This window comes from Acanthochromis polyacanthus, chromosome 16, assembly GCF_021347895.1.
Source record: "Acanthochromis polyacanthus isolate Apoly-LR-REF ecotype Palm Island chromosome 16, KAUST_Apoly_ChrSc, whole genome shotgun sequence".
In the NCBI taxonomy this organism is placed as follows: Eukaryota; Metazoa; Chordata; class Actinopteri; family Pomacentridae; genus Acanthochromis; species Acanthochromis polyacanthus.
This window is the reverse complement of record NC_067128.1, coordinates 25363812-25376314: the sequence shown is the minus strand read 5'-3', so window position 1 is coordinate 25376314 and position 12503 is coordinate 25363812. Positions and strand designations below refer to the sequence as shown.

The following is a 12503-nucleotide window of genomic DNA, read 5'->3' as shown; positions in this document are numbered from 1 at the left end:
AACATAAAGATATAAAATTTTAATTTTTTGTCAACAATCAACAACAAGTGGGACACAATCGTGAAGTGGAACGAAATTTATTGGATATTTTAAACTTTTTTAACAAATAAAAACCTGAAAAGTGGGGCGTGCAATATTATTCGGCCCCCTTGCATTAATACTTTGTAGCGCCACCTTTTGCTGCAATTACAGCTGCAAGTCGCTTGGGGTATGTCTCTATCAGTTTTGCACATCGAGAGACTGAAATTCTTGCCCATTCTTCCTTGCAAAACAGCTCGAGCTCAGTGAGGTTGGATGGAGAGCGTTTGTGAACAGCAGTCTTCAGCTCTGTCCACAGATTCTCGATTGGATTCAGGTCTGGACTTTGACTTTGCCATTCTAACACCTGGATACGTTTATTTGTGAACCATTCCATTGTAGATTTATCTTTATGTTTTGGATCATTGTCCTGTTGGAAAATAAATCTCTGTCCCAGTCCCAGGTCTTCTGTAGACTCCAACAGGTTTTCTTCCAGAATGGTCCTGTATTTGGCTCCATTCCTCTTCCCATCAGTTTTAACCATCTTCCCTGTCCCTGCTGAAGAAAAGCAGGCCCAAACCATGAGGCTGCCACCACCATGTTTGACAGTGGGGATGGTGTGTTCAGGGTGATGAGCTGTGTTGCTTTTACGTCAAACATATCGTTTTGCATTGTGGCCAAAAAGTTGGATTTTGGTTTCATCTGACCAGAGCACCTTCTTCCACATGTTTGGTGTGTCTCCCAGGTGGCTTGTGGCAAACTTTAAACGAGACTTTTAATGGATATCTTTGAGAAATGGCTTTCTTCTTGCCACTCTTCCATAAAGGCCAGATTTGTGCAGTGTACGACTGATTGTTGTCCTATGGACAGACTCTCCCACCTCAGCTGTAGATCTCTGCAGTTCATCCAGAGTGATCATGGGCCTCTTGGCTGCATCTCTGATCAGTCTTCTCCTTGTTCGAGGTGAAAGTTTAGCGGGATGGCCGGGTCTTGGTAGATTTGCAGTGGTCTGATACTCCTTCCATTTCAATATGATTGCTTGCACAGTGCTCCTTGAGATGTTTAAAGCTTGGGAAATCTTTTTGTATCCAAATCCGGCTTTAAACTTCTCCACAACAGTATCTTGGACCTGCCTGGTGTGTTCCTTGGTCTTCATGATGCTCTCTGCACTTTAAACAGAACCCTGAGACTATCACAGAGCAGGTGCATTTATACGGAGACTTGATTACACACAGGTGGATTCTATTTATCATCATCAGTCATTTAGGACAACATTGGATCATTCAGAGATCCTCACTGAACTTCTGGAGCGAGTTTGCTGCACTGAAAGTAAAGGGGCTGAATAATATTGCACACCCCACTTTTCAGTTTTTTATTTGTTAAAAAAGTTTAAAATATCCAATAAATTTCGTTCCACTTCACAATTGTGTCCCAATTGTTGTTGATTCTTGACAAAAAATTAAAATTTTATATCTTTATGTTTGAAGCCTGAAATGTGGCGAAAGGTTGAAAAGTTCAAGGGGGCCGAATACTTTCACAAGGCACTGTATCCCATGACAATGATGCTCAGAGTTGGATATTGAAGAAATTGTGCTCAACAAGATTTAGTCTTTAGATTGTGACACCTGCCAGCCCGATCTCACGAGGATTCGTGAAACTGTCACGTAAGTTTTAGTTTCGGTTTCGTGCGCACCAACACGATTTCGTCATGTTTTTCGTGCCGCTCACCACGAAATGCGCACCAATGTATTTTAAACGGCGGACTTTTCGTGCCACTCAGAACGTATTTCAAAAGAATGTGTATATTATATTTTTAATGTAAAACCGTGGCGAATCCAACGCTATATTTTGCATGACATCGTCCCTAAACATAACCCTAACCCTAACCATAACCATAACCTAACCATAACCTAACCATAAGCCGGTGGTACACTTACCAATTTCCATAGGAATTTCAAGAATGTCCGGCGGCCGGCGGCCGCAAACGCAATCACACAAGCAGTATACGCCGATGGACAGCTTAGATCGTCATGAATCCGCCGGTATAAACCACTTTCAGATGTGATTACCACAGCGAAAAACATTTCGTGGTGAGCGGCACGAAAAACATGACGAAATCGTGTTGGTGCGCACGAAACCGAAACTAAAACTTACGTGACAGTTTCACGAATCCCCGTGAGACCGGGTTGCACCTGCAGTGGATGCACTTATGATTTTGTTGCACCTCCAGTATCTGAAGTATGAGATATTAAAAATTCTGGGAAAAATAACATAAATTAAAAATTGTGAAATTTGGACTCATGCCTATGCACCTCAAGGACCTATAAGTATGAAAATATTTGTAGTATGAAGGTCAAATGTTGCATGGCCCCATTAAATATACTAAAGTTTTTGTACATAAAAACAGGTGATTCTGCAGAGGTCAATCAGGCTTGAGGCATTGCCTCATTATGCTTCAAAATAAATGTTTGCTGGATTATCTAACAATGTCTGAAACCCCATTTCAACACAAAACCAGTGTGCTTGGTGGTAAATGTGATTTGCTTCACTTTTTTGTAGCAATCACAGCCATTTCAAGCAGGGAATGGCGGTGAAAAAGTCATCAGAATTTGAATTACTGTTTCAAGGTCTGGATTCATTCTTCATTCATGTCTGAACGAACGCCTTGGTTACTGCTCTAGCATAAAAACAAGACGTTGCGGTCATGAAGACACGGCAGGTCGGATCAAGGATGCTAACTTACAAATGCAATCCAGATTTAGGCAAAACATTCACAGAAACCAAAGTGTAGGTTCAGGTGTTCATAAGAGTTTTTCCTATGAGGTAATTTCATTAGTTACCTGTAGTTTTATCCATGACATGGAGACAGGAATAATTAAGGTCTAATAGCAAGTCACACTGTATAATGTTTTGACCTCAGACAGATGAGCTGTCACACAGTTTATTAGCTGCAGTTAAATCATGTGTTAGCAGTAGTTATTTTACTGTCATAGAAGTAGAAGTTAGATTATTATCACACATGATTTGAACTTTGAGGAGTTTAAACTATGCTACTACTTATTTGGACAGTTTGATAAGCCGCTGTTACAAGTTCAATTGCTTGCTGTAGTCTTTTATTGATTAGTACATTACTAGGCATGAATCACTTTATGTACTGTCCATTTTCTAACTTAATGAGAATATGAATGAACAGATACAATTTGCAGCATTTTGTAACCAGACACACAAAAAAATCTGTTTTGCCAATCTCTTTTATTACAAAATGGGTAAAATGATGAAGCAGCTGAGCAACAGAAAAAGATTGAATGTTCATTTCTCTACCATAAGTTTCATTGTTTTTTATGCTAATTTCAGTTTGTAAAAATGTAAAACTGTAGAGTGAATTTTGCCAATCTTTTTATTACAAACTGGTTAAAATGATGAACCAGCTGAGCAACAGAAAAATATTGAGAACACCTTTCCTCCTGGCAACATTAAATGGCACAGAGTATTGCTAATACCTTCCTGGCCTTAAGGACGACAAAGTAATAATCTGTGTTTGCAGAACATCAATATCACGCTGGTTTGTCATGTAATAGCTGTGAGGACCTCCAGGATGCCTTACAATCTGTAAACAATAATGATTATTCCTTCATGCTGTTTGTGATTTGAAATGATTTCAAAAGAAGAAGTCCTTCGCATGGATGAACTAAAGAATTACAAACAGTAGAACTGTAGCTAACTAACAAATAAACTACTTGCTAAACTACATTAAGACTATTTTTCTTCAGAAAAGATGCTACAGTAAAAAGAAGCATAAGCAGTATGGCTACACTGAGTACACAAAGATCTTCTAGGATCCTGGTGTATATTTGAACTGACTTTAAAACAGCACTCTGAAACTATTTGCCAGCCTGATAGAGATCAGAGGAAACCAGCAGAGAGAAGTAGTCTTTTCAGGCAGTGTGAGAAGCAGTTATTGCACCGCTCAGTCAGATGGGTGGGCACTGAGGCAGACCACAGGAAGGGAGAACTCCCATTATCCCAGTATCCGTTTCCATTAGAGCAGGAAAGAATGTCATCTTAAGCAATTTTTATGACATAAAAAGCAGACACAACAGAGCTGAGAATGTGCATTAGTGTCAATGTTGTGTTCATTTTAACTCTGGAGATGCATTCCTCCTTACAGGCTGGGCATCAGTGTAGGTTGACTATACAGTTTGTTTACTGAGGAATTATGCTGTGTGTTTGAAGCAGGGCTGCATGATATTGGAAGAAGCTGACATTGTGCTATTTGTTATTCTGCAATATGAATTAAAATATAAAAAGCACAGATATTTTCACCAGCTAACTTGAATGACTCTATTGGGGGGGGGGGGGGGGGGGGGGACCCAATCAGGTGGGAGTGTTTTGTAGGGGAGTGAAGAAAAAAAAAAGCATATTTTAAAAAAGATGAAACATGACTTATTTGAATACAAACTGTAACACTGGTAAACACCCAAAACTCTTTTTTGCTTGGATGACTTTCAGATGTGGCTTTGTTGTGCTAATTTAAATGTCCAACCAAATGAGCTATGTTGCCTCGTGTAGTGGAAGAAAGTGAAGGACATTTAAATAAACAGAGTATTGCTTTCACTTACTTGTTGTGCTACATTTCTGCTACTGTACAAATCTGCATAAAATAAGACTGAAACAAAGGGTTTTCTTCACCTGAATTGACCTCACCTCCTAACTGCTACATATAAGCTACACCGTTCCCACAGCGCCTCACTTGCTGAACACCTGACACGTGAAAGACATTACAATTTACCAATGTCCCCTTAATGTCTCACTGGCAGGCTACAGTAGAAGCTGTAAAAATGATCTCAAAGAAGAGGTTGCATACTCCAATAAGATTATGTACTCTATATTTGTTATCTTATTTGAAGAATATAAACAGAATAATGTGGCCTGTTAATTAAGATGGATAACACAAAACTACAACGTTACCGATTGGATTTGGCCAGGGACTATGTTGTTCCCTTTTCTTTCTCCGTGTGGCTCTTGTCTGCATTTGCAGTTCTACTATCTAATAATTAATATTATTAATATTAAAAAAATACAATGATTCATGACAGAATAGCCAAAATGTTCCTAAATTCCCTATCATTCATTGATTAGCAGATTAAAAAAAATGTTATCTGCACCTGATCCACTCATTCTTTGGATCATGACTTAACGTCACACTAAGCTTTATGAAAATGGTAGTCGATTTTACAGTTTTCCAGCAAATAAACAATCCAGACTGAAATGAAACCTTTGTGGTGGAGGTTAAAATGTGCTGCCTAAAGACAATCACATTTAATCAAAATTCAAAACATTACATCGAAATGAAAAAATGTAAAGGCTCTAAATAAAATATATTAAACAGAACTGCCTTCCCTCTTTATGCCCTGAGGTCTAATATTTTGCTCACAACAGCTTTTATAAGTTCATCTCCTTACGTCAAATTATTGATGCATTTATGTGTCGCTCCCATCAAATTACATTTCTGTCAACTGCATGCCCTCCCATCGCCTTCTCCTAAATATAGTCTTTAATCACCACCTTCATAAACCGCTGTGATTGTTTGGACTGTGTGTTAAGGCAATGAGGTTAGGAGTGATGACGGTTTACCTGCAGGGACTGGAGGGAGTCAGAGTTAGTGTCACAGTACAGGATGATGTTGTTGGCCATGCTGAAGCTCTCTCTGACTCCCAGGTGGTAGAAGAGGGAAAGCTGGCGGAAGGCATCTGTCATCTCCACCACTGCGATGTCTGATGATGAAAGACAGGTCGAGGTGCTATGTTAGGAGTCAGTGTAGCATATGTATGTGTGTATAAACTCTATAATTCTTGATAGCATTAGCTTTTAAAGACCAATGATAATATCACAGGTGCACTGTATTGTCAGTGGTATTTTTTGCACTAATGACGGCCATATGTAATAATTCATCTCCCTTTAAACCAGGGACATTAGCATTTTGCTGTAACAATTTACACTCTCTGCTTTCCACCAGATTTTGGAACCTGACTGCATAGATTTACACACGTGGACAAAATTGTTGGTACCCCTCAGTTAAAGAAGGAAAAACCCACAATTCTCACTGAAATCACTTGAAACTCACAAAAGTAACAATAAATAAAAATTTATTGAAAATTAAATAATCAAAAACAGCCATTACTTTTGAATTGTTGATTAACATAATTATTTAAAAAAAACAAACTAATGAAACAGGCCTGGACAAAAATGATGGTACCTCTATAAAAGATTGAAAACTATTTGACCAGAGTGACATGATTAACTCAGGTGTGTCATTTAATTGACATCACAGGTGTTTCCAAACTCATAATCAGTCAGTCTGCCTATTTAAAGGGAGACAAGTAGTCACCCTGCTGTTTGGTGAAAAGGTGTGTACCACACTGAACATGGACAACAGAAAGCGAAGGAGAGAATTGTCCCAGGACATCCGAAAAAAAATGATAGACAAACATCTTAAAGGTAAAGGCTATAAGACCATCTCTAAACAGCTTGAAGTTCCTGTGACAACAGTGGCTCATATTATTCAGAAGTTCAAGACCCACGGGACAGTAGCCAACCTCCCTGGACGTGGCCGCAAGAGGAAAATTGATGACAAATTGAAGAGACGGATCGTTGGAATTGTATCCAAAGAGCCCAGAGCAACCTCCAAAGAAATTAAAGGTGAACTCCAAGGCCAAGGTACATCAGTGTCAGATCGCACCATTCGTCGTTGTTTGAGCCAAAGTGGACTTCATGGGAGACGACCAAGGAGGACACCACTGCTGAAAAAAACTCATAAAAAAGCGAGACTGGAATTTGCAAAAATGCATGTTGACAAGCCACAAAGCTTCTGGGAGAATGTCCTTTGGACAGATGAGACCAAACTGGAGCTTTTTGGTAAGGCACATCAACTCTATGTTCATAGACTCAAAAACCAAGCATACGAAGAAAAGAACACTGTCCCTACGGTGAAACATGGAGGAGGCTCAGTAATGTTTTGGGGCTGCTTTGCTGCATCTGGCACAGGCTGTCTTGAAAGTGTGCAAGGTACGATGAAATCTGAAGACTATCAAGGCATTCTGGAGAGAAATGTGCTGCCGAGTGTCAGAAAGCTTGGTCTCAGTTGCAGGTCATGGGTCTTCCAACAGGACAACGATCCAAAACACACAGCCAAAAACACCCAAGAATGGCTGAGAGAAAAGCGTTGGACTATTCTAAAGTGGCCTTCTATGAGCCCAGATCTGAATCCCATTGAACATATGTGGAAGGAGCTGAAACATGCCATTTGGAGAAGACACCCATCAAACCTGAGACAACTGGAGCTGTTTGCTCATGAGGAGTGGGCCAAAATACCTGTTGACAGCTGCAGAACGCTCATTGACAAATACAGAAATCGTTTAATTGCAGTGATTGCCTCAAAAGGTTGTGCAACAAAATATTAAGTTATGGGTACCATCATTTTTGTCCAGCCCTGTTTCATTAGTTTGTTTTTTTAAATAATTATGTTAATCAACAATTCAAAAGTGATGGCTGATTTTGATTATTTAATTTTCAATAAATTTTTATTTATTGTTACTTTTGTGAGTTTCAAGTGATTTCAGTGAGAATTGTGGGTTTTTCCTTCTTTAACTGAGGGGTACCAACAATTTTGTCCACGTGTGTACTCCCATCCAATCTCAAGAGCATTAATGAGGCCAGTCAAAGATATTAGGTGATAAAGCCTGTCTCACATTGGTGCTTCACTTTAATCTGAAGGTGTAGGACAGGTTGAGGTCAGCTCGTCAAAGTATTTCAAATCAGACTTAGAAAACCAAGTCATTACAGAAATAACATTTAAACCGCAGTGCTTTAGTACCTGAAGTGCTTTTAGTAACGGTTGTCACTAAAAAACACACACACACAAAAATGTATTAGCCATAATGTGTAAAAAAAAAAAAAAAGTAAGAATCACTGGATTCTCATGCCGTACCGTCAGCAAAAATAGTCAAATCCAAGCTTAAAATTGTGACATATCACCAAATTATTTTGGTCTACACGTCATATTTGATCAACAGAATGGCAAGATTAAAACAGTGTACAGTGGAGTAAACTGTCACCAAGTTATTGGAAGACACACTCAGATGGTGAAATATGTTCTTGGAGTTGATGTGAAGAATTTATTGAAGTTGTAAAACTGTAAACAGACTTAGTCAAACCACCTATTGGTGACATGTGGGAGCCCAGAAACTGCTTGGGATTCAGAGAGTTAAAATAAAGTTCTTACCTGCGTCTCAATTCATTGTAATCTGCATACAAAGTAAAATATACAATGGGACACTGGAAACTTGGAGAACAATTCATTTATTAATTGACTTCTTTTTTAATGTATAGATTAATCAATGGTGAGTGTTCATTTGCTGAAAACATTTAATGTATCATCCATTCATCCATCCTCTATACACCGCTTTATCCTCACTAGGGTTGCGGGGGGTGCTGGAGCCTATCCCAGCTGATTCAGGCGAAGGCAGGGGACACCCAGGACAGGTCGCCAGCCTGTCGCCATTTAATGTACCATTAATCAAAAATATCACAAAATGCAAAATTTGTATGGTGTTGCTAACTGTTCATATCTGGATTTCAATAAAACAAACATCTTCAAACATACCCTGCGCTGCAGGACTGAAAGATTCAGGAAATCTTTCTTGCCATCATCAGCAATCAGACTGTTTAATTCAAAAGCAAAAAGATAAGACCAAACAATAGAATTTCTCTTCGGGGATCAATAAAGTCATTCTATAGACCCTTTATTTGTTTACAAACATTGTGATGTTTTTTGTGGGCGGGGCTTATGCTGGAGGCAAAAGCGGAGCGAGAAGTCAAGCAGGACTGGGAGTATTTAGTTTGAGCTGGGAGTTTGCGCTGCAAACTCCAGCATTTTTAACCCGTTAAACTTAAGTGTACCACCGGCGGTACACTTACTAATTTGCATAGGAATTTAAAGAATGTCCGAAGGCTGCAAACGCGATTATATAAACACCATACGCCGATGGAAAGCTTAGAGTCTCATGAATCCGCCGGTATAAACCACTTTCAGATGTCATTACCACATCGGGTAATATAAACACATTTGTCCAACAAACAACGAATATCCATCCATCCTTTCCCTGTACACAGCTTTAACGTACACAGCGCGACTCACATTTCCGGGTTCATTATTACACACAGATGAAAATATTCCACAAAAAACGGCCATAATCCAACCTTGGACATCCAGACGACACAAGCCAGTAAACTATTTTGTCCAAAACATGTCTTGAAGTCGGTATATAATCCACGAATCGGTCGTTTTCAAGGAAATGCACCTTGTATTTTTTCTGTGTCTTGTTGTGTCCTTGTTCTTATGGTGTGTGTATTTGGACCCAGAGTCTGGAATAAAGCTGAATTGAATTGAATTGAATATTTTTTATTTACAAATAGAATATTAGCAATTTTTTGTACTGAAAATGGCTGGAATTGACTGCACCTGATCGTCTCTGTATAGTCTTTTCGCCTCAGTGCATTTAACCACAACTGTCTTCGTTCCCTCTGAGCACGCGTGTTCGGTGGAATCCTATAAAACTTTAATTTGCGTTCGCCAATGTCATTCCTCCTATTCTGGCATCCAAAAACACAGCAGGACGACATTTTAGAAAAGTTGATAGAGCCTAGTCCCTCAGTCTTTCGCCTTTCGGTCACGGCCGCGGGCTTCCTCTTTTGCCTCCAGCTAAAGCTGTGACGTCATTCGTGACGTGTGTCATTAAAGGGTCTATTCTATCTAACAGTTTGTGTTCTAAGATATGGTTAAGAGCTACATGGTAATGGACAGTTATAGACAAGTGGAGCTAATTCAGAAGCACAGTCTTGAAAACTTAAAGAATTTCATCGATGAAGGTGGCTTAACCCTCCACTTCAACTCTGTCAGTGAATAAAAATACACTATATACCACACTGACTGCAGCTAGACTCAACCATACGATCAGGATCAGCAGGTCAACAGGTGGCAAATATGCCGATTGTCACTCTAGCTAGCAGGGTTTCTGGTGAAGGGGTGCAGAGTTCCCAGCCCTGAACAAAAAGGCTTGTGTTGTTATACTAGCATAACAATAACTAAAGCACTCACTGGCTGGTGGGCTTTTTAAGTTGATATTAACCACATGTGAGCCTACCCATCCTTTAGTTCTTGCATTTAGATGACATCATGTAGGAATGAGGCATTAAACACACGCCTTGACTTGTAGAATAAGCAGGATAGTGTTATGGAGACCTAAGCATGAGGCAGGGCAATACACGTTGTCCCCCGAGGCTGCCTCACACCGCTGATAACAACTAAAACAAATGAGCCCAGTGGCAGCGCTCCAGTAATGACAGAGGAGCTCTGAGAGTCATAGAGATAAAGCCGCACCCAGGTTTTTCATCTGTTTCCAACTATCCACCTCTCTGTGTCAACAAACACATTACATGGAGCTCAAGAGTAGATATTCTCTGACCCTGCAAACGGATTCATTTTCCTGTAATGGGTTATTCCAAGCTGGTGCCCATTAGAGCTAGTGGAGTAAAACTAGAGTAAAAACAGCAAAACATCCCGGCAGGCATCACATGCCAGTGTAAGCTCAGATAATGGGTCGCTTCAATTTTTGAAAAATATTTGAACAAAAAATAAAAAACAATAATTATATTTTTAAGAAAGCATATTACAAAGATCACAAACAATATTTCAGCCTCTATAGCTAGCTCAACTTGGCTTGTGTTTGTAGAGTTGAGGCTGCTCCACTATGTCCAGGACAAGACTGGAGCCTAATTTATGTCATAGAAAAGAAGATCTGAGACTTGAGACAAAAACACTTGAGCTTTAACTTCTGACCTGGTGAAATTGCACAAAAGAGTCATATGAGCTAAAGTCTGCATTGTACTGTTGTCTGAATCCTGTTACCAGGCCATGCATATCTCTGGGCTATGGACTATCCTGTCAGTCAAAGCAGCCATACTCCTAATTATGAATAACAGCAGTCCACAAACCAATGGAAGATGTAACAGTGACTCTTGTCACAATAAAGTCCAATTCTTTTCTCTTTGTTGATGACAACTGAGAAATGTATCTGTGTCTTGCTTGTCTTAGTTTGTTTTTGTACTGTGAAACCCTGCTTTAATCTTCTTTTCAACCTTATTTGTTGACTCCATCCTGCTGATTCATGGTAAATGCAATTTAGTTCTTGATCGCTTACTCCTACCTGCAGTTAAGTGAAAAAACCCCCACTCCTTGCAGCTTTCTAATACAAATAAGAAGGTATTAGAACTACGCGTTCAAGGGATTTTGTCTCCGCTACATTAAAGAGTCCCTGTTGAGGAGAACTTTAACATCTTCATGTTTTTATAGGCTAAAAGACATACCACGAGCAAGAAAAACAGGCTTTCTGTATCAATAATTCTTCTTCATAATCAGTTTGCAGTTTAATCTCATCTGACAACTGGCCATCATGAGCAGAGTCATAGGTGAACTGGAGTGTTAGAGCAGCAGTGAATGGGGAGGAGTGGGTAAAAATTGGACTTAAACTGGTCAGATGGTCAGAAACGCAACTTTAAATTAAAGCTGATGTTACTGTGTTTCTGCTTACTGTTTAAATAGGTGACTGTGTGTACAGATCTGATTAGCAGCTATGCTAATAATCTAATGCAATGTCAAACTAATGAAACTTTAATTGTCTCAGAGTTGAAGGAATTTATTTATAAAGCGCTTTCTGTCAATGTGTTGTACATAGAGATAAAAACAAGAAAAGCAGATAAAAACAAGAAAAACAAAACAATAAAAAAGATATCAGTAAAACAAACAATTTAAGATCCATATGTAACAGTAAACAAGTTGGTCTCCAGTTTTGTTTTAAATACATCAACGGAAGATGTCTGCCTGATTTCAACAGACAGACAAACAAATTCCGGTGAATACATAACCTCCTGGCGGAGGTAATAAGTCAGTTCCATTGACAATTTTGTATTTTGTTAACAGCAGCACCTTAAAGTCTGCTCTAACCTGAACAGGTAGCCAGTGCAGAGAAGCCAGCATTGGAGTGATATGCTCATATCTACTGGCTCTGGTCAGAATACGAGTAGCTGCGTTCTGAACCATCTGCAGACCACAAAGGCTCTTCTTTGCATAACTTCATAAAAGGGCATTACAATAATCTAACCATGACTAAACAAAATCATGAATTACGACCTCAGCATCCTGAAACGACAGAAGCGGTCTAAACTTTCCAATGTTTCTGAGGTGAAAAACAGCCACTCTGGTCACCTCGTTAATATGGAACGCGAATGAAAGAGTTTTATCAAAGAGCACAGCAAGATTTTTGATTCTGTCTTTACAGTCACCCAAAGACAAAGTAAAATTTTCAAACAGAGGAATAAGTCTCACAGTTACATTAACCATCATTTTTGTCTAAGCACAGTTCAGAAGC

General features: G+C 39.3%; 1 protein-coding gene across 1 annotated transcript in view; it reads right to left on the bottom strand.

The window, feature by feature from the left end:
• map3k5 (mitogen-activated protein kinase kinase kinase 5) overlaps nucleotides 1-12503 on the bottom strand; it is a 112627-nt gene that overhangs the window by 76542 nt on the left and 23582 nt on the right. The window contains exon 2 of the mRNA XM_022199817.2: nucleotides 5653-5792. Within this exon, the coding sequence (XP_022055509.2) occupies nucleotides 5653-5792 (140 nt within the window). The remainder of the gene's footprint in view (nucleotides 1-5652; nucleotides 5793-12503) is intronic.